Source organism: Benincasa hispida, chromosome 5 (genome assembly GCF_027475165.1).
Source record: "Benincasa hispida cultivar pf3 chromosome 5, pf3_genome.v1.1, whole genome shotgun sequence".
In the NCBI taxonomy this organism is placed as follows: domain Eukaryota; kingdom Viridiplantae; phylum Streptophyta; class Magnoliopsida; order Cucurbitales; family Cucurbitaceae; genus Benincasa; species Benincasa hispida.
The window spans coordinates 17642633-17666764 of NC_143482.1; the positions used below are offsets into that span (position 1 = coordinate 17642633).

General features: G+C 34.1%; 1 protein-coding gene across 1 annotated transcript; it reads right to left on the reverse strand.

Annotated features, from left to right (window-relative positions):
* Positions 1-3594: 3594 nt before the first annotated feature.
* Positions 3595-21301, reverse strand: LOC120078333 (uncharacterized). The gene is made up of 7 exons (XM_090313519.1): positions 21023-21301; positions 20242-20306; positions 19408-19502; positions 6599-6829; positions 5962-6279; positions 4044-4670; positions 3595-3952 (listed from the first exon to the last, which is right to left on the reverse strand). The coding sequence occupies exons 1-7, from the start codon at positions 21299-21301 to the stop codon at positions 3843-3845; spliced, it is 1725 nt and encodes a 574-aa protein (XP_090169645.1). The 3' UTR covers positions 3595-3842.
* Positions 21302-24132: the final 2831 nt, after the last annotated feature.

The following is a 24132-nucleotide window of genomic DNA, read 5'->3' on the forward strand; positions in this document are numbered from 1 at the left end:
TGTTTTCTTTTTCTTCTTTTGTTGCAGTGCTTGGCAACTTGGCTAGATCCTCTAGGGCCTTATGTGCCCTTTGTTGTCCCAAGATAGCCTTGATTTTGGCTTTCCACAAACCAAAATCGCCTCTCCCATAAAATTTTTCAATGTCATACCTTGCAATTGCCATATCTGTTTCAAATTTTAACTAAAAAGCTCCAAGATTTTGCTTCTTTAGAATTTTGACTAATCTTGAAGCTTTTTTGCAAGCTCTGATTCCACTTGTTGGGCTTGAGAAGGAAAAATGGGTTGAATATACACACTACACTTTATCGTTTTTTGACATAATAAAACTCAGACCCTATTCTGAATACCGGATACCACCTTTGATAATCACACAAACACAAAACAATGTGCTAAAAGCACAATCCGTGTGATGAGAAATCTCCACCCTACATCTTGATGGCTGAGATTAGAGAAGAGCACTGCTGTTGATTGTAGAACTCTAATGTCTATTCTTTTCTTTTCTTTTTTGCAGAGAAAATAGAGAAAAAAGAAAAGAGAGAACCAGAGGGAAATGCTGTAGGAAATCGCCTAGACAATGAGGCTGCAATCTTCTAGCCGATTGAAGGTAAAGCAAGAAGTCGTCTAGACGATAAGGGAAGAGTCGTCTAGACGATGAAGGCTTTACTGAAGATCGTCTAGACGATGGGGTTCAAGACGACAACAGTCTACACGATAGGAGTGTCGAAGTAAATGATCGATGGCTAAAAACTACACGATCGTTGGCTAAATGCTACACGATCAATGGCTCAAAGGTACACAATAGAACAAGATGATCGGAGAAGAAGATGAACACGATGGTTTACGTGGTTCGGCCAAGGATAGCCTACCTCCACGGAAAAGCTGACGGGAGTTTTTATCAGGGAATATTACAAGATCACTACAAGATAAGTCTCAAGCTTTCTTGCACACTCTGTACAATATTTCTCTCTTATTCTTACAATTAGTTACGAAGTGTATATAAAAGTAGCTTTAATGTAACAGATTTATAACAACTTTGAAGTTCTTTTCATCTTTCTGTATTAACAATATCTATACCTTACCTCACTAGTCTCCATGAATGTCAATAAAAGTAGTTATTTATATTTGTTGATTTCAATTCTGATTTAACATAATTATCATGATTGTCAATTGTATGATTACCACATGTAATTATATGTCAATTTGCAAGACACAATAGATTAGATTAACCTGTAAATAACGATAAACATTGCTGATTAAATTTAACGAATATTTAACTAAACACTTGCAAATTGAATACTCAACTTAACATTGTCTTAGATCTTAATGTGATTTAGACGATTTAAATTCACATGCTTTTTATCAACTATTAAGTGCAAACAAATACAGTGGGAAAAAGTCGTTGAACGAATAAACTTAATAGAAAAATTCCAGAATAACCTAAGCTAGATCTTTTTCATTGATTATCACAACTTTCCAATCACTCTCTTCCTTTTATGCCTTTAAATTTACTTACAATTAATCTCAATTCCCAGTTACCACGGACTGTGTTTAATAGAGACATTCAACAGGTTCGAACTATAGAAACAATTAATCGAAATTAGGACAAAATTCCATCACTACAAGAAATAACATATACGATAGCTAACGAAAAAAGCTATAATAGACTTTTTATAGCCTTTTTCGAAAGTCCTGACAGTCCGTGTTATTAAAAGTCTGAGACTTTTTATAGCGTTTTTCTAAAGCTATAATGGATGTTATTATAAAATATGAAGATACAGCTTATATACGATGCTATAAAAATATATGATAGCACTTTTTATTAAAGCTATAATATGTTTATATAGCTAAAATAATGTGCTATCTTTAACAAATAATAGCCTTTTTCCAATGCTATAGTATAGTATTTATAGCTGTAATTGTATGCTATAGTAATGTTATTTAATCCTTTCCAATTATTATAATTATTATAATAACCTTTTAATAGCATTTCATTTTTTTAATATAAATCTTTCTATAGCTTTAACTCATGGCTATAAAAGAGGTAATTTGTTTTTTTCAAAAATAATTTTTTAATTAATTAGATTTTGATTAATTTTAGCTCAAGTACTCAATTTTAGTTAAAATTTACGCACATAATATACTTCTTAACATAATAAATACTAATAACTTCCATTCATAATCTCTTAACATTACAAAATAAAATATTCGATAATTTTCTAGAATAAAGTCGTGTCTAAATGATACAAGCTAGATAAAGTATTTAGTAACCACACAAACAACATAAGTTAGCTCTCAAAATAAGTTAGCTCTCAAAATGCAAAGTGTTCAAAATTCACCAAGTGTTCAAAATATGTAGTTGAGCTATCATTGTTGGTTCTCTTTTCCTCTGGTAAGGCATCATTTCATTCACCTACGTAAATTTATAAAATCTATATCAATGTACGATTTTGTATACACCAACAATAGTGAATATTAAATCAATATAAAAAATCTTTTAATAAATGTAGATAAATAAGCTTAGAAAATAACATACCAATAATCACTTTATCAGATGACCATGCAACTGTACTGCCCAAAGCTTCTTCAATACATGTCATCTCAAATGAAGGCCTCCATAAATATGGATCGAGTTTCTTTGATACATCAACTCATACTCTAACTGCATGTGGACCAATAGGAATGTGAGGAACAAGAGCAGCTAGATCATTAGAAAACCATCGTCCTTCTGCAATAATCTCTCCTGAGTCATACCAATCTAATAACTTGTACTTAATTTGACTATTTTTATTAATACTCTTATCAAAAAAAAAATATGTGATATTAGAATAAGATAAGTCAAGAAGTCGAAGTCGAGTGCAAAAAGTCGAAAAATCGATCAAGAAGAGTCTGAACGAGGAACTCTAAACGAGAACTCGATGGAGGTTGATCAAGGATAGTCTAAGCGAGGAGAACTCAATGTCGATTAAGAAGAGAAGAACTCGATGTCTGAATGAGAAGAACTCAATCGAAGAGAACCCGATATCTAAGCACGGAGAACTCAATGAAGGAGCAAGGAGAACTCGATAACTGAACGAAGAGAACTCGATTGAGGAGAGTCTGAGCAAGAGAAATGGAGCCGAGACAACAGAGGCAGAAAGCTTGGACCGTGAAGTGCTTCAGAATCAAAGAAGATTAATAAATATGTACATTTGGGAGAAAAACCAGAATAGTAGAGAAATGAAAAAAAAAAAAATTATATTTTAAACCCTAATGACACTTTCTAAAATTAAATTTGAAGCTCGCGTCTTGCACCTTTTTCCTTTTTAATGAATTTTGATCTTCTACCTTTTTCCTCCTTTTTTTTAATAGCTGTTTTCGTAGCGAAATTGTTATGCATCCCACTTGACCTCCCATTCCAATGAATGGGGTATGCATCCTAAGAAGAGGAGTTTGAGCCAAATGATGCCAAAACTAACCAGTTTGGCTGAGGCAGAGCATGTTAAAGTGTTTCCTAACTCATGAGTTAGGAGTCAAATTAATCTTAGAATGATCTAGAATGCTCTAAAAATGATGACTTTGAACCAAGTTAACGACTCATATCGGCTAAATTATTCAACTACGACAATTTAGCACCTGATTATCTAATTATAATTTACTATTTGATAGACTTTTTTACTTCTTCCTTTTACCTTTTTATTACAAAAACCAAAGACGTACCAAAAGTTACCACGAAAAAGCCATCTTCAAAACAAAGTACCGAATTAACATTTAAAAAAAAAAAAAAACAAAAGTAAAAAACAAAAAAAAACTTTTGTCTTTGTGGCTGTGTCGTAAGAACATGCTGAAATCTGTGTGCAACTGCTTTAATTCGCTGAATCCTGAAGTATCCGAACGTCTGGCTCCGTCCCAGCATGCTCCTGCTGGCGCCGTCTCCCTTCCCCAACTGATGAAGAATCCACAAAACCCTCAACACCTTTTCAAATTCCAACAAATAAAATAACACAAATTAAACCAAAACCTCCATAAATCAACAGTTATAACCCTTAATTGGACACTCAATTTACCTTGTGAAGTACCAAGGGATTGTTGCGACGGCGCTGATTGCTCTCCAGCTTTTCCCAGCCACGACCCCACCGTGTCTTTCACCATACCCACCACACTCCTCCCTGTCGCTGCCGTTGCACCCGCAACAGACGATTTCTCCGTCGCTTCCTTATCCTCTTTCCCAAGCCGTCGTGTCAGCTCCTCCGACTCCGTCACCTCCCCTTTGGACAACAGGGACTGATGTCGTCCAAAAGCACTTTCTCCAACTTTGACTAACTCGTATTTCCTTCTGCTCAAAGCCTCTGAAATTACTTCTGACAGTGCTTTGTCTTCTTCCCCTGGCTTTAACTTCTCTGTCACTGTTAATGCTATCCTCTTTCCGTACTCTAATGGCGAAGACGAATTGTTGATAGTTTCTTCTGTCGTTTCCACATACCCAAGTTTTGATGCCACAAAATCCTTCGCTGCCACTGCTTTTTCACTCACTGCCGAACCAACGGCTGAGACTTTCTGCGCATAATTGGTTTGATCTTCTCCTCCTCGGTCTATTCTACTAGCTAAACTGGGTCGATTCGGTTCGTATTCATCGTTGACTTTCATTTTTGCAAATGAATCGAAAACTTGAGACTTCCCTGCTTCTTCACTCCCTGTTGCAGGCGGAATAATGAGAAAAAACGCTCAAAACATTACAATATTTCGTAATGTGCCTCAACTTTTACCTTCTTTTTTAATATTGAAAAAATAGACAAATATTCATTTATACCCTTACCCTTAGTTGGATTGTTTCATAAATATATCTATTTAAATCCTAAATCCTAAATCCAAATGTATCTAAATAAAACATAATATCCTAAATCCAAATGTATCTAAATAAAACATAATATAAGATTTAAATTGATACGATTATGGAACTTCAAGATTTAACCAAGATTTAAATTAAATGTTCAAATTAAATGTTCAAAATTTAAATTAATAATTATCAATTTTTTATTTAAGTTAATTAAATGTCGAAGGTTTAAATTAATAATTGATACGATTATGAAACTTCAAGATTTAAATTAAATGTTCAAAGTTTAAATTAATAATTATTTAAGCGTCGAAAGTTTAAATTAATAATTATCAATTTGAATTGATGGTATAAATTGATATTGATTAAAAAAAATTTAAATTAATAATTATCAATTTGTTATTTAAGTTAAATCAAGTGTCCAAAGTTTAAATTAATAATTATCAATTTGAGTTGATAGTATAAATTGCTAAAAAAAATTTATTAATTTAATAAATCTTAAATTAAATCTTTCTCTAATAAAAGTTGCCTGTTTTTACCTTTTGTACTTTTAATAAATTTTAAATTAATATTATTTATCGAAAGAATAGATATTAAAATTAAATAAACTTCAAAATATAATGACATAAATAAACGTGACTCGAATTTTAGGTATTTTTAGGTTAAAGATGAATGTTTAAGTTAATCATAAAAGTCAAATTAATTTGTCCTATACATTCATCTTTTCTTTTTTAAGGATACATTCATCTAATTTTATACCAACCTCGATCTTCAAATTTTATTATGTTTTTAGAAAATTATTTATATTTATTTTTAAACTGATATATTTTGTAAGGTTATATGTATTATTTCTAAGATTAGTAGTAAATTTAATGGAAATTAAAAATAGGTCAAAATTCGCAACTGATGTTTATTTGATAAGCTGTAAAAGATAGGTTTCATTGGAAATTGAAAGACACTTGCTTTGAGAAGGCTTTAAAACATTAGAAAAATGTCTATATAATCTACACATAATTTCATGTTCTCTCTTTTTTTTTTTTTGGGTTAAAAAGTTGAAAATTATTACACATGACAATTTTTAATTAAGTAGTTGTGTGTTAAAAGTTTAAAATAATAATGTGAAGGAAGATTTAATCTATGAATTAAATTACCTGTGTTAGCAGGGTCGTGAACTTTGACCTGGGAATTATGAGGAGTGTGAGGGCCATGAGGATCCTCCTCCAATTTCCATGGAGACAGAGACATGGTCGTGTTTGGGGCAACAGCGGAGTCCTCTACTTTATCCGCTCCTTTATTTTTTGTTGGATTATCAACGGATGTAAAGCCAGTGTCAAAAGCAGAGGGACGACATGTCGTTTCTCTTGGACCTCGGGAAGGCTCATTGTGCATCCCTGTCGTCATTCCAATTCCGACATCTTGATGCTGCCCTTGTCCAGCTACCGCGCTCCTCATTGCAGCACCTTCATATACTGCCATTTCATTTGTATCAACTTTTTTTTTTTTTTTTTCTAATTTTTCATGTATTCAAACAGATGTATTTACATTTTTCAGATGGGTGTTACATATTTGATTAGAAAAGTAAGAATTCAGTCTCGAATTGAATGAATTTAGTCCATATGAACTAAATTTTAGTTTGGAAACAAACTGAGGATGTATTTGTATTTAAATACAAGTGTTCAATTTAAAAAATGAATTATTTCAGAATAAAACAGTCCTAGATATTATCTAGGAAGAATCTTCTAATTTAAGCGATTTTTGTTTTATAATTATGAAATAGGGAGTATATACATGGAGCTCCCTGGATTTCAGGGTCTTCTATGACTTCATCATCCTCATCTTCATCATCCTCATCTTCATTGTCATGATGATCATGATCATGGCCATGGCCATGCTTTGTAATAGTGTCTTTAATCTTCTTAGCTTTTGCCTTCACTTTCTTCAGCACTGATTTCTTCTCATGAAGCTGCCCATCTTCTTCTTCTTTTCCTTCAACACCTACAAAGCTAAGTCCCTTATTTTCTTGTGCACACAAACAAAATCTTTGAAGTTTCGTACATAATTTTTCTTAATCTAATAAATAAAGTAAATAAAAGGTGAGGCAAGCCTACACCAACCATACTCAAAAGACTTGTAGGGAAAAATGTATATATATATATATATATACTATAATGTTTTGAATAATTTAAAAAAAGTTATCCATTACCTTTTTCATATAATTTTTAAAAAACATATATTACACAGCAAAATTAAATTAGTTTTCCAAAATTTATTTTTGTTTTTGAGAAGAAAATAGATCTAATTTTAAAAATCGAAATAAGATACGAAAGGGTTATGAAAGATAGTCTAAATTGTTAATTATTTAGGAAAAAAAAAGGTAAAAAGGTAAAAATCTGAAGAGCTGAACCCTCGGTAAAGAGTTGATAAGATTTGATGGTTTTTGTCTTGGGACACATATCCTTTCATGATGTTCGATAATCATATCCTAATTAATAAAAATAACCAAAACTATTAAGACTAAATTTGAATTACAAATATCAAGATTAAATTCTAATTATAAACTATATCTAAAATGAATAATAAACTATAATCAGACTAAATGCTAAATTTCTCTAAAGTTATACTAAAATTTAAATTTAGGAGTACATAAATAAAAATAAAATGGAGTAAAAAAAGAGACATACTTTGATGAAGGGCAAGGGGGTGATGCAGATGGTGATGAGGGGCGATTTGTGAGTCCATGATGAAAGGAAAATGGACGAAATTGGTGAGAGAGAGAGAGAGACTTGGAATGTTATAAGATAAGTATGAGACAAAAAGAAGAGTTTAGGATTGAATGATAATTATAGGAAACGAAGAGGGTTATTGGGCAGCTTTGCATGGATATGTGGCCCTTCAAGAAGAATACACGAAAATAACTACTTAAGGATAATGCACACGTATAATACAACGTGGCATTTCAGGATTTTTACCAACCCAAATACCTTCTTTTATTTTGGTGACAATATTCTCCATTTCAGTATTTAAAGTACTTTTTTTTTTTTTTTTTTTTCTCACCCTTTTTTGTAATGAATTTTGAATATAAAAATCATTTTTTAATTGATCCAGGAAACCTATCATTGAACTGATCGTAAAAAGTACTAAGATATCTAATGATGCCATAAAACTTTAATAAACAACATCAATTTATACTTTTAGGTTATCAATTTATATCCTTTATTATATGTTCCATCTCAAAATACATTTGTGGGATTTTATAATTGGATCAATTAAGTTTACTATACTTTCATAGGTAATTCTTGCGTCATTTTTACACCAGGAAGATTTGCAAGTGAAATGTTAAGTTATGATATAGTGATTGAATTCGAGTTATTGTCTACCAGATTGAACCATTAATTTAATTAATTCTACTATTGTTAAGGGGAGGCAATAATTGGAGAATATTGAAAGAAAAAAAAAACAAAATTATTTAAGTGATGGAGCTTTTTATTGAAGAGAGAAAGAATAAAATATGGACACTAATACTCAATCTTCTATTGATTTCTTTTTCAACATTGTATTGGCAAAGATTACAATACCACTATATATAATGTGTCTCCCTAAATTTCTTCAATAAATCACTAATAAAAGCAAATGAAAGAGATTACAATAATTAAGACAGAATTTCAAAAGTTACAGTAATTCTTGACCCTTTATTACTTAAACTGTCATAACTTTTCATAGAAAACATCAGAAAGTACACATTCGGGGCATCAAAATTTATAGGTCACAAATTTAATTCGGACATCATTTGACCTTCCAAATGCCTGCTAAAAACTACCCAAAAACCCGACAATTTGAGTTGAATGTTCCACAAATATTTTAAAAATTTTAATGCAATGAAATACCAATTGACCAATTAAATAACTCAAATTTACCATGCAATCAAATCATAAGTACTCAAAAAGGTAAAAGTATTTAAAAGGCTCGCTCGAGCACAATTGATTCTTATACGTAGAGTTAGAACCCAGCTAACGACCTTTAAATAAAACTAGTAAAACTAGGAAAATTTTTATCCAAATCTCGAAATCGGCCTCAAAACTCTGATGGGTAAAATTTTTTGTTCCCCCCTCCTCCCATTTCAACGAAATTTTGAGAAATTTTTTTATTTTGTTTTCTCATTTCAACGAAATTTCAAGAAAATTTTCGATTTTTTTAAATTAGCTAAGTTAGCTCAGTTCAATTTTTTCAGCTTTATAGTTATGATTATACACACAATTGTATAGTTTCACTTGTCGAAGGACGAAGCTTTTTCAATGTGCTACTTTTTTTAATTTCCAACTTTTCTCATTTTTCAACTTTATTTACAATTTGAAACTTTTATTTTCAAAGAAATTGAATTTTAAAAAATCACAAAAAGTGATTATATTTATTTTTAAGCTCATTCGAACTTTTTCTATTAAATTTTTATATAATTTCACCTCAAAATTGAATTTATGTGAGTTTTTTCTTTTACCATCCAAAACTTTCATTTTCACACTATGTCACATCAATGATTTTTCCATTTCTCTTTTTCAAATTTTTTTCTCTCGTATTGATATTTACACAGATATTTACAATATATATCTTACTCTTGTTTTATTTTTTAGAAATGAAGATTAAAAATGATCACGTACAGCTAGTTAAACAGCAATCAAAGTTTCATTGATTAATTATAACAATTTCCATAAATCCCAAAATTTCTATTGATATCAATATATTGCCATAAAAACGGGACCTCAATATTTCCATGGGCATTGATATTTTGAACTTTGCATATAGTTGTTGTAGAAATAAAGGTTATCTAACACACAACGAAACTTGTTACACACGATGCTACATTAATTTCAAGAACATCAAAGATAAACACAGAATAATACAGCAAAAACAAAACACAAAGTTTTGTAACCTAGTTTGATGCAATACAAAGTTAATTGATTATAATATTGTATTTATCTGTAAATGAACGACAATTATAGTGATACATGAATAGCCTAACTTAGTGTATGATCACTTATGCTCCCCCTAAATGTGAGACTCCCTCTCAATGAATCTTAAATTCTCCCTAATTAAAGCGTGAGACTCCCTCTCACTGAGAAATTTTATCTTTCCGCCTTTCAAATGAAGACGACTCCACTTGATGAACTTATATTCCCCTTAAGTTCCCAAGTCGATTGATGTAAATTCAAAGGAAATAATTTGAATTGGATTACCTTTTGATCGAGAAGCAAGAGATAAGAAGAACTAGTTCCCTACTCCAAGTTTGAACACTCCACAAGAAAGATGATCAGATTTACTTGAATTTTCATGGCATGCAACCCTGTCTCAAGAATTGCAAAAGGATGATGACGAGACTTTGTCATTTACCAGAGAATTTTCATTTAAGAAAAACTCTAAAAACTCAAAACATATAAAAAAAAAAAAATGACGTACTTTTTCCCCTTCTGTAAGCCCTTGAACTCTTCCATTTAAGAAATATTGAAACTCAAGAAAAAAAATTCCTAAGTGTCGAGATCATGTCATTGAGATTAAACACAAAGTGTTGTGTACAAATAGTGAAGGAAAGTTGGGAGCATAGTAGGTTGAAGCTAAAATTTTGACTAAGTATGTAAACTATGCTAACTCATAGCATAGTAAAGAATGAAGAATTTTGACTAAGTGTTCAAACATTTCTATGAGAAACCATGTGTTGAGTGAATGTACCATGCATTGAGCTGAGGCTGTCTATGCGTTGAGTGAGGGTTGTCTATGCGTTGAACTGATGTACCATGCATTGAGTTGAGGTTGTCTATGTATTAAGTTGACGCTGTCTATGTGTTGGGAAGAAGTTGCCCTACGTCCACAACTGTTTTTGCTAATCCAAAGGTTTAATTTCAGTCTTTTAGGGTTGGTAAGCTAGGTTTAGGGTTAAGGAGATATTCTATGATTATTTTTAATCTTAAACATGGGATTTTAAATTGATTATTGGATTAATATAGGCTTGGGATTCATGAGGAAAAAAGAAACCAGGGAACTTGAAAAACCCTTACCGGTGTGAAGGATCTCTTATCAAAGAGAACCCATGAGCAGAAGCAAGATCATTCCAAATTCATTGTGACAGAATTACAAGCATTCACAAACATACAAAATAGTTATGCATATTTTAACAAATTATGACATGCTTTAGAAATTAAAAACAAAAGACACGAGAGACATACCTTTGAAGAACTTTTCTTCCACCGACCTCTCGCTCTCATGAAGACTTTGGACAGCAAAATCTCGCTCTCACCTTGATCGTCTACCCAGTCGTCCGGTAGTCACGAATAAATTTCTCCACGAACAAGTAACCTTTCGGACACCACCACTTAGTAACCTTGGTATTCTCAGAGTGAGAATCTAGGAGGTGTGGGCTCTGTTGGATTTTGTAGAGGGAAGGAGGAAACAACGATCACATTATATGACCAAGCAAGTGGGAGAAGGATGTTGTCTATCATATAGACTGTAGTGCTTGATCGTTTAGTAAAGGTACATGATTGTTTAGTAAAACAGGTTTGATCGTTTACACGATCATTTAAAGAAACTCGCTAGCCACGCGATCGTTTGTAAAATGCTACACGATCTTGGCATGTGTACATGATCGTTTAGATAATGGCACATGTACACGATCGTTTAGACAAATACTTGAAGCTATCGTCTAGTCTCTCATGAGCTAAACAATTGGTAGTATACTTAATGAAGCGATTCAACGATACCCTTCCAAATTGAAAACATTTTTCATTTTATCTTTCAATTATGAAAACTGAAATAAAACCTCCCACTTTCACACACGGTTAAAGGAAAAACCACCCACAATTATCTCATAATTGTTTTAAATATAAATAAATATAATAACTAACTTATCATATTATATTTATAACCTATAGTTTTAATATCACATCATATGTAACATTTAAACCATAGTCCTTTTCTCTTTTACTTAATATAAATCATATTTATATCATTTTTCTCCAATTAATGTATCTCATACATCATGTCAACTATATCATATATAATTGAACCAGTTTAATCATATCATATATAATCAAACTCCCTCTTGTCAATTTAAACATTTCAAACTGACCCAAAAACTGATTCTCAACTTGAATACATTGAGCTACCAAGGGGACCTTATGGACCTGTAGCTTGAAGCTCCAACTGTACGTGAATAGTTGACTAAACTCTTTAGTCAAGAGATCCACCATCCGTTAACTACTGGGCATTCTACTAAAGACCGACAACTGCACTCTTCTCACCATATATATATTTCTATGTCCATTGGATATAATCAGTCAATAGTACGATAACCCTTCACAAATCTCATAAGTACAGTTGGGCCAATTTACCATTTTCCCCCTGTAGTTACATCTAACTCTTTAAATACCATTGATCCCTCTAATGAACAATATATCATAGTCCTACTATGAGTGGACATCTCTCGGGCCATGAGAAGATGTATGGTGCCACATCGTTCAAGCCCCAGAATCAACCCTTAAGGGAGCAATCTATCTACTTACACCCATGCTTCGGGGAAGGAGTGAATTCCATCTTGTGTAGTTGAGTTCCCAACTCCCCAATAAAACGAATCCTCAAAGTGGTAGGTTTGAGTCGGCAATCTGGCAACTTGCACCCATGTAAATCAAAGAACCGCCCTCAAAGGCAAGAGTTCCCAACTCACTCAAGATTAAGGTCATGTTACCTATGGTCATCCTAGTGAAATGAAGTATCTTCATGAACAACGTTATATAACAAAACTATACCCTTCGTGGTTTGATCTTATACAAACTTCTTTGTATAGGACACCCCCGCTCGCATTTCTCCACATGAATGATCAGGATCAAACCATCTGTAGCACGTCACAACACTTGTAACTATCTACAAAGCGAGCCACATTCGTAGTGTCACCCGGATAAGGTTTCCCTCCTATATCCATATACTACAAATCATTTTGGTTATCACTTAAGGCATGATCCACTTTTATGTCTCCACATATATGCTTAAGTTACAACGACAACCAGGGATCTTAGTTTATTGGTTTGTGGTAAATGCAAATAAAACATCTCATATTTCATAAAGAACAGCGAATAAAATATCTCATATTATTACATCACAAACGTTTGTTCAATACAAGTGTTTACAAACTACAGGACGTAAAGAGAGTTTAGGGCATCAACCCCAACACGGTGAACTGTTAGTGGTTTGTTTTCAAATGTTTTGGTTAAATTTACATACAGATATGATAGTATATATATATGTATGGTTTGGAAATTTTGGCATGATCAGAAAATGTGATCTCTTGGAAATTAATTACTGGTTTTCTATTGTTTTAATTGAATGACTGTTTTGACCATAGATTTTCTTAGAAGCATGTATTATTTGATTTTTCTAGAAACTAGAATTGTAACATGAAAATGTTAGCAGATCTCGAGGACATTTGACTGAGATTGTCAATATGATTTGGCTGGAATTGTCAACGTACCTGAGTATATCTAGTAGGAATTGTCGACATGTGCACATTAGATAGGTTATTTTGGATACTAGGATTGTTTCCTTGGACCTATATCTGATTAAGAAGGATTTGAATTGCCTATGTAAAATTTTTGTTATTTTGAAAGTTATATTGTATTATGTTTGAATGATTGATTGCTACTAAATGCTTTCAAAATGAATTTCAAAAACCAAAAGTATGTTTTATAAAAGATCTCACTCATTGGAATTCCCAGCTCATGTTTTCCAAATGTTTTGCTCCCCCAGGTAGCAGAAAAAATCGTTCCAGGAACACCATCTATCATCAAGGTCTATCACATCAGTAGCATTAGCTTTAAGTCTCTTCTTGTAGATAGTTTCAAGTTGTAATTGTAATAAACCCAGAGGAGCATAAACGGAATTTTGTTAAACAATATTAAAAATAATTATTTTCCAGTTAATTGTTATATCTATATAAAATTGCTCAATATGAAATGTTGAACGGGCAGTAGGCATCACAAAAGAGTGATATTTGTTGTCTTCACGCTATCTTTCTGGGTGAATGAGGAAAAGCTCGGGAGGGGGTGTGACAAGTTTGTGTAAGAGCAAAGGTTCTAAAAACCCTAGAAAGTATGTTAGGAAAATTAATAGGCTCAGGAAGCTTAAAGATTTGGATTCAGGAAAACTTGAGGGTTGTACGATAAAAAGTCAAGTCTATAGAGTTAGGAAAAATCCTAAGAAGTCTGAAAGAGCAAAGGTTTACATAAAATCAGAAAAGGATAGGAATGATTGAGTTAAGGATTTGTGGAAACCTGAAAGAATTTAGTAAGGTTAGACTCAAAGGGGTTGTTGAAACATGAATGTGGAAAGTAGTACGAATTCTGGGTTCCTTGGAACTAAGATAAGTGATTGTCATAATCTCAAGCTGATTTTATTATAGGAAACATGTATCTCAGTGGCAGACTAGGGTGGCAACCTTAAACTGGAACAAGTAATGCTACCTTTGCCATGACAGCTAGAGAAACCAAAGAAAACACGGGAATCAACTGTTTCTATATAGATCATAATTTAAGGGATTAGTTCAGACGTTTAGTCTTGTAGCCTGAGTGTCCAGAATGTGTTGAAGATCATAGAGGTCCTTACTTAATGAAATCAGGAACCTATTACGAATGTGGTCAAGAAGGCCACCTTATGAAAAATTGTGGTTATTTCGAACGAAAAGCTAAAGCTAAATAGGTATCTAGAACCCGTCAGTTACAAAAGGATACATCTTTGAGTAGCAGTTACGACAAGTTCTAGATTGAGGAAATGCCTAGTGGAAGTATGGAAAGGATGCATACATCATAAAGCTCTAGTCGTTCGAAGGATACCGTTAAACTGTTAAATGTTGATGCTCTTTATAAAATAAATACCGAAGATAATAGGAAAATTTCACACGAAGAAGATACTAAAACTTTCGAAAAAATTTTGTTTCTTTTGTCTATAGCAAGGAATTACCTAGAAGAGTGTCCTTGGAAATCAGAGAAAGAATCTAACTAATCGTAAAAGAAAAAGAAAAGGATTGGAAGATGACAAGAAATGTGAATTTGTAAACAAAAAAAAAAAACTAAGAATAATCTCTAACGTAAATTACTCGAGAAACTTGCCTTATAAATAAATAACAAAGATTTGTAAAAGGTTGTTTGTTGAATGATGAAATTTATAGTGCTTGACATGTATCGTGATTACTTGTAGAATCATGTTCAAAAGTGGTAGATGAAGGAATCAGTCCAGCATATACAGGTCAGGTGAAGGAAGTGATGATGAACTAAATTATCCTCAAGAATAGATTATGATGGAAGACAATACTTAGACAGATTTTTCCAGCGGCTAACCGAGAGTCTAGAAACAACAGTTAAACCTTTAGAAGAAATTTGGAATCGAACGACTCAAGTCATTAGAAGCAATTACTTTTAAAGGAACTACAAATCTAGCCGATGTTGAAACTTGGATCAACCAAATCGAAAAATGCTTTAAAATAATTAGATGTCCGAAAGACTAGAAGGTAATTCTTGAGACTTTCATGTTGCAAAGAAAGGCAAAGGATTGGTGAAGAGTAGTAGAAAGTAAGAGAATGGAAGGAAATGAATTAACGTGGAAATAATTTTGAGAAACTTTTTATGAGAAATTCTATCCACGATCATTTCGTGATTCAAAACGGAATGTATTCCTGCAACTCGTACAAGGGAACATGACGGTAGCAGAATATGAACAAAAATATACCAAACTTTCAAGATACACCCTAAACATTATTGAGGACAAGATCAAGCGCTACAGGAGGTTTAAGGTTGGATTAAGGCAAGAGATCCGAATCCCCGTGACAACTAGTGCTGCGTGAGTGGGAGGAATTTTTGAAATTGGTAGAAGCAGTTATGGGAGTAGAAATGAGTCTGATAACTAAAGGACAAAGGAAGGAACGTAGTCCATCAACAGAACAAAAGAGTAAAGAAGGAAGTGGAAGGTTTGTTCCTAAAGTAAATAAAGGATCATTTAAGTATAAGAGTACCTCAAAAGCTAGGGGAGTAGGTCAACCAAAAAGATCTCATGGGAAACGCTACTCAGAATATCCAAGAGAATCGGTTGCTAGCTATAATAGTAGACCCTGGTGCCCAAGCTGTAACGGGTATCATTGGGGTAACAAATATTCTGAGAAGGTAAATACCTATTATAATGGTGAAAAAGTTGGAGATTTTAAAAGAGAATGCCCATAATTAACATCTAGAGATGGAAGAACCACTTCCCAAAAAATTAGTCATGGAATAGGACCATCAGCTATAGGTGGAGGACGACGAAGCGGGTTAAAACAAAAGAGGGTAGTAGAATAAGCTCGACATCTAGGGAGACTGTATGCCATGACTCAACTGGGGGAAGAACCAGGAAATGAGTATAACCATAGAAATGTATTACTTAAGCATGTGTATCAAATAATGCTAAGAAATTTGTATTTTTATCAATAAAATCGATTCGCTTGAGTTGTAAAAGTTTTGGTTATAGATGGAATTTTGAGGATGAAATTCTTTAAGGGGGTAGTAATTTGTAAACCCTCGAACTCTTCCATTCAAGAAATATGGAAACTCGAGGAAAAAAATCCTAAGTGTCGAGATCATGTGGTTGAGATTAGCGGGACAAAGTGTTGTGTACAAATAGTGAAGGAAAAGTTGGGAGCATAGTAGGTTGAAGCTAAAATTTTGACTAAGTATGTAAATTGTTGGGTAATGAATTGTTTTTTTAATTGTCATGTGTTGATGGTCATGCATTCATATGAAGAATATGCACTATGCACTTATGCTTGCATCCTGCAAGTTTTCTTATTCTCTCATCAAGTATAACGAGATCGCAAGTTTCTCAGGATGATCTCGAACACAGGGATATAACTAAATGATATTTGTGAAGTCATGTGTTTGAGGCGGTGAAAAAAAAATAAAAAGAAAGAAGTTGATTACTATGCGCTACTCCTACTCCTAACTAAACAAATTGAGCACTGGAGTTCGACAATGAGAATTGGTAGAGATGCGGAAACTGTTAACACGTAATAAGATGCATGGAGAAATAGAATCGTGGAGAGGATAAATTTAACCAAGTTATTAAGTTTGGTTGCAAGGGTAATCCCAGCTCGCCACACTAACACAATGCACACCTCTTAATGGTCAGCCACATGCTTATATCTCTATAACGCATGGATGCGTTGAGCATAAGATTATTCCTATCTCTAGGAACACTGCTTACTTTGCTTAGTGAATTCCACTACTTACCCTCTCGGGTAGTTGGTTATAGCCACTTAGCTCATAGACAAGCATTGCAATAGTCTCGCACTAAGCAAAGAAGATTGGTTCACTATACTCGCATAACACACATCTCTTGGTGGTTTGCTACATGCGTCATATCTCTATACTGCATGATCGAGTATGCGATAACTTTTGCAATCAACACTTAACTAATAGCGATGAAAACGAAAGATGATAAAGAAGAAGAAGATGATGAAAATGGTGTTGAAAGAGCTAATGAGATGTATTGATTACAAAATGTATTAATGTCTTAAACCAAAATGTAATACAATATAGAGTTGAGAAGAGAGGTGGAAAGATAGATGTAGGCAATCTCTTGCTTCCATCAGATGTGTGTCAAGGATGTCGGTGATGCCATGGATGGGTGGTGGAGTAGTCTCTCTTGAGTTCTATCTCCGACGAAGCTCTGATCATCACTCAAAAAGGGTTGTGAAAATGAAGAACTCTCAAAGACTGTCTGCTATGCTCTCATCTGTGATCACAAGAATCTGCCCAAGGCAGAGACTCGGATGCCTTGAATTTGGACTTCAAAGCTCTATTTATAGAGCTCAAACGCCGATAGCATTGGTAGTCCCGCTCTGATCAGCTACCATCACTGATGTGGTAGGTGAGAATGTCAGCATTGCATCATGGTCAACAATTAGGAAGCACATCAGAATATCTACTGTAAGATTTCAGAAATCTCGAGGCACGCGTTCATATTCGTTTCTCATGAAGGATCAATGCATTCTACCCACTATTTGAGATCATACTTCTATCATGATTATCACTCTGTAATTGCGGAATGTCATGCAACGAACTTATCTTCATGAAGATCAGTGCATGCTCTCGATTCCTGTGATAACTACAAAAATAGACATATGACGTAAAATAACGCATGATATAGGGTTAGCAGGAATTTTCAGTACTGATCGATGCAATCTCATTATTCCACATGAATCCTTAGTAATATTAACGCATACTTTGCTCATCAACCCTCATAATTCTAAGTAAAAGACTACAATAGGTTGTATTTCTACAAGCTATCATAAACTATGCTATGAACTCACAACATAGTAAAGAATGAAGAAATTTGACTAAGTGTTCAAATCATGCTATAAAAAACCATGCGTTAAGCTAGTGTACCATGCATTGAGCTGAGGCTATCTATGCTTGAGCTGAGGCTGTCTATGCATTGAGCCGGTGTACCATGCATTAAGTTTAGGCTATCTATACATTGAGAAGAAGCTGCTATGCATCCATAACTATTTTTGCTAATCTAAAGGTTTAGTTTAGATTTTTTATGGTTGGTAAGAAAGGTTTAGGGTTAAGGAGATATTCTAAGATTATTTTTAACTGTAAACATGGGATTCTAAATTGATTACTAGATTAATACAGGCTCGGGGTTCAGGAGGAAACAAAAAACCAAGGAACCTGGAAAACCCTTACGGGTAAACTGTTAGTGGTTTATTTTCAAATGTTTTGGTTAAATCTATATACTTATATAATATTATATATATGTATTGTCACACTCCTTCCAAGAATCCATTTCTATCCTAGGAGAAGATATGAAGATAGCAGATGTAAACCCTCTTATGACATCTACGGCCTATCTTAACTCTCATAACCTGTTCTTTATAGCCTTAAGCACCTGATGATAAATTATAAACATTCATTTTCTCAGACATTACACAACCAAAATAAATAAAATAGGTGCATAAGCTTATACATACATAACAAGATATTTACACAGATATAAAACAGTAGGTCCCATCTCTAAACTACCTTTAGTCCCTAATATGTACATGATGAACAACTTTTAAGCAAGACAAACTTAACAACCTAATTTTCTCTTCCTCTTGCTTTCACTTGAAACTCGCACTTTGAGTGGCAGACTAGCAGAACAACTATCCTTTGGGGAGTTGACCACTACCTGGGGGAAAAGGAAATATTGAAAAGAGTGAGCTACTAACCTAGTGAGTGACTTACCTTTAAAACATTCTTATTAAGCATTAAATAGAACATCAACTTCATAAATACATGCATCTCTAAAATTCAGGGTTTAGAAACAATTGAAATCATAAGTATGTAAAACATGTAAAATATTTCAAACTCTGAAAACTCAAACATCAACATTTTCCTTGAAAATCATCATCATCTAGCCTTAGTTGAGAGAGAGCTGCTTTTGTTGGATCCCTCAACATGGAATTCTTGGCTGATGTAGAGTAATCTCGATACAATCAGGATCAATAGTATAATACCTACGTGCACGTGGTAATGCCTTGGGTACCGTCATACCTTTGGTATCAGAGGACCTAGATACCTTCATAACTTCAGTATCGGGTTTCCTCATTACATCATCATAAAACTTCATTTGGATAAGAAACTCAACTCTGAAACATTAAGCATTCTAGTAAAAATAAGTCATAAGCATATTCATCATGAGAAAATAGCATAACTTAAGGAATGCTAGCTAACGCATGCTTGCAATCATCAAAACTCAAGTATGCTTCGTAAATCTCAATGCTTTGGAAAATATTGGACTATGCATCCACACATCAACCCTCAAACTAAAGCATGCGTTGGAGTAATACTTACAGAAATCATGCTTCACAATGGAAAACTCATCGCAAGGCTAATAGCTCATGCGTGGAACATTGTTAAGAAAGCATCATTAAAATTATGAATTCACTTGTAAATCATGTTGTGAAACCACTTAAAAGAAAACATTTATAAACTTTGTCATTCACTGTCTTAGGCTACTTCCTCAAAGGATGGTAGGTTATTTGCGTTTGTCCTGTGACATCAATAAACATTTATAAACTAGCTCCCTTTTGAGCTTAACTTTAACATTTAAGTTTAACATCAAACTTAAACATCCTTCACAACTCATCATCGCATAGCCTATCTCAACGCATCATCGCACTTAGTCAAAATTTTATCTTACACTCAACTGGTAAGTGACAGCACGTTCACAATGCTCAATTAGGCCTAAGACACACCCATCATATCTATGCGTCGAGCACTTGCCTACGCTTCCCTTAGCGCGCCTCAACCAATGGCCTCTTTCTCCCTACAACCTTGGACTCACCTCATGCGTACATCACAGCCAGCACTTGCGCTTATCCACACATGTCCTTGCGCATTCGTCCACGCACAGCCTCAACCGTGCTTGCTTGTCTCTTGGATACAGCTGCCTACTTATTCATTCATCAAATTTCAAGATTCAACTTCCAGCCTAAATAACTTAAATTCTAGGCATTATCTCATAATATTTCCTTCTAATAACTTGCTTCTAATCATCTTAACTCTTTTACCTTAAAATTTAAGCCTCTAATTCCACTTAACAAGCTCATATTTTTCAATCTTTGTAATCTGCCCGAGCAACCTGAGAGCTTGTAACACTTAGGAAAATCTTCAATTTCCAACTCAAAATTCATGGGAATTTCTTCTTGGCAGCCTAAGATCGTCCTTAGCACTGATCAACCTTAATTTTTGCAACAGCTCCTCCTAATTAGCATGAGTGAAAATGGCAAACCAAGTGCTTCTTCTTAAACTTCCTTTATACTAGTGTATGCATGATTAGATGGCTTATTAGGGTGACACCTAGGCCATTAATTATTGCTACATGGGCCACTAACCTAATAATTAAGCTGAGCACTTCTACCTCACACTAACGCATAGGTTAAATACCAATGCATAGGTTGGTACTCATTGCATAGACCCCACTCTCTCGGCCATTGCCTTACCAACCATCGTCTCCTGTGTCGTGCCTTGGGCACTTGCATTGAGACTTGCCACTCGTCAATGCCTCCAATAACCTCTATGGCACACTTCACTGCCCCTCAAGCCAATGCCTATTCCTTTGGTCATCTTCATCAACCTGACCTCCATGTCCTCATTCAGTGCATACCTTGTGCCCTGTGGCCCGCCTAGCCTTTACCTCAACGCCTCTCATGCGCTCATCTAGGCAAGTTTGGTTGTACACACGCCACTTGCCTTGGCCTTTACTAACCTCTGGTGAGGCCAACATATCCTTGACAGCCAATCCCTTAGTAGGCTTAGCTAACCTCTTTACAGCCCTCAATGCAAGCCTCACATTTAGCCATTTTTCCTTTTTGAAACCTTGGTCGCATGGCATAGAAAGACTATTCCAAAGTTCTTTTATTCCTTTTAAGTACCAATCATACATTCTTCACTCGAGAGCCTAAATTCCTATACTTAAGAAATTTACCTCACACTTAAATCTAGTTCATGCATAGGTTCCTTCTTGCTTCTTCTCCCAAAATCTCACTAAGTATGTTATTCACTCTTCCTACCCGAGATCACTCTTTCCCATACTTAGAGTAATTTTTCTTCAAAACTCTTAAGCCCTTTTTATCTACAAACAACATACATACAATTAAATTAGTCATACAAACATCATATTACCACCTAACCCAGAAAGAGGTGTGAAGATGCTAAACATCACCTTCTCCGATGACATTTAGCATCCAACTAACCAACTCAACCTGTACTTGAACCTGAACAGTTACACAATGATCATTACATTTAATCTTCATTTGACATAATCCATAACATGACATGTACAACCACATTGCATGGCTTTCCACCTCCTATTATATACAAACATCAACAAGTATATGTACAACATAACACTTTTTATGACTATACAATCAAACAACTACCTTTGTCCCACACTCCTAAAACTCAAATACATATGGTTCATTATGCAATCTATTTACAGGACTTTAAAAAATGTAAACCTACCATGTAGTAGGAGACCCTCGTCATGTGGTAGTAGACAACTCAGCTTGGATCCAGAACTTACTCGCTACCTGGGGGGAAACATAAAATATGGAAAACGTAAACTAAAGCCTAGTGAGTGGTAATTTAATATGAACATATTCTTTCTCTTTAGAAAATCATCAATGAAAATCAATAAAAAAATTTAAAACATTAATAGGTTTTCATGTCAACAGTCATTCAGTAATGTCATAAACATAGAACTCATTCATGAACCCATCATCAACACATAACACAGTAAACAACATTTTAATCATCATTGACCCTTGAAACATATAAACTTTTATAGTGGTACAATCTATACATCTCAACATAATAACTAGTCAACCAACACATGCCACTTACTAATAGTCACATCCAATCTATCCTTATATATTTTATCCTCTATTAAGTCATACGTGCACATAGAGTTTCTCACGATTTGTAGATTAAGCCATATTTTAGCCCTAGAACCCAACATATCAAACTGACTCCAAGTTAAGCCATCTTTCAGCCTCGGAGCAACATTACGACCTCTTGGTTAAGCCGTATTTCAGCTCTAGAGAAAGGTTGTGTCTTCTGGGTTAATCCATATTTCAACCTCAAAATGTAATAGACATCCGACTCCGAGTTAAGCCATATTTCAGCCCCAGAGCCCTATCATTCCCTCTCCCTCTCCGAGTTAAGCCATCTTTCAGGCTCGGATCAGAAGATATGTCTAACTTCGAGTTAAGCCATCTTTCAGCCTCAAAGTTAGACCTCTCTCCAAGATAAGTCACCTTTCAACCTTGGAGTTTCATCAATCAAATAAAGATGTTCTTAATTCTAGTAAGTCAGTGAAATGCATAGGAAACATTCATACACAACTCATCACCTCAAGCTTAGATTCCTTTCTAGCCACACTAGCTCATGAAGATCCCTTACTATCCAGGTCTAGGGTTTTTAACCTTTTTCCACAAACTTGTACAAATCAAGAAAACATTTCACACATTTCTCATTATTTTATCAAATTCAACGACAATAGGGTCATTTATAAACCATTACCCTCAATCACCACATCCTGTGGTGCAAAACCACATTTCCAGCAATCATTGCAACATCTTTCTCTCACAACACACATTTCATTCTATATTCTTTATCAAGTTCAATATTAAAACTATGTTTAAATTGATAAGCGCCCGTGATGCTTGTTGGATGCAAAGCTAGAGGTCCTTCTAGGATCCTTGCAAACACTCATGAAGAAAGCTACTTAGATGAACTTAGAATCTATGATGGTCATTTTTAGATCCTAAGACAAATTCACTCCAGAATTAGCTTGATTAAGACTAATCTAATGAATTGATTTAAATATCAAATCTAAAGCAAGATTTGAAAGAAAAAGACAACACCAAAGGGTTGAATAAGCACAAGCTTATTACATCAATAATCTGAGTTTTGAAGAAAATTAAAAGCCATTTTATAGGACAAATGGTCGTGGATAGACTAAGAAACTCAAAAGTCATTCAAATACAGTTAATTGCAAATTGTAGAAAATAACACCTAAAAACTTAAAACTTAATTGTATACTAAATTATAAGTCAAAATTCAAAACTAGGAAAGTTGAAAGTCTTCAAATTACCTTAAATATCTCCTCTAGAAGGCGGTAAAGTAGATATGCATGTTTGACAAGGTTTGACATTACATTTTCCCATGCAGTGCACACTTGACAGCATTTTCTTCACAAAATCTGCACACTTTTTTTTGGTCACCGTGTCATCTTCCAAACTATAGGACTTTTCCTGTGCCATCTTCATACCATTCTCTTCTTGACTCATTGAACTAACATTATATAAAACTTTGGTCTCAAAATTATTTGTCGGTTCTTGTGAATTTGCTAGTTTTTTAAGATGTAGTGTGAATGCCTCTTGAATCTTCTTTGCCTTGCTTCTTGTAATTGATCCTTTAGGTACATACAATGGTTCAATGGTTGAATTCACATCATCCCCCCTTTCTTTAAAAGGATTTTTCTGCAAATCAGAGCCAGCCATCCTTAGTAGAACCACCAATAAGGGAATTGAAGACCCTGTCGAATCACCTAAAGTACGCATTTTTAGGGCAGAATGAGAAGTTGTCAGTCATTATTTCCTCTGAACTTAATGAAGACCAGGAGAATGCACTGATGAGCATTCTGAGGAAACATGTGCGAGCAATTGGCTGGACGCTCGTAGACATTCGAGGAATTAGCCCAGCATACTGCAT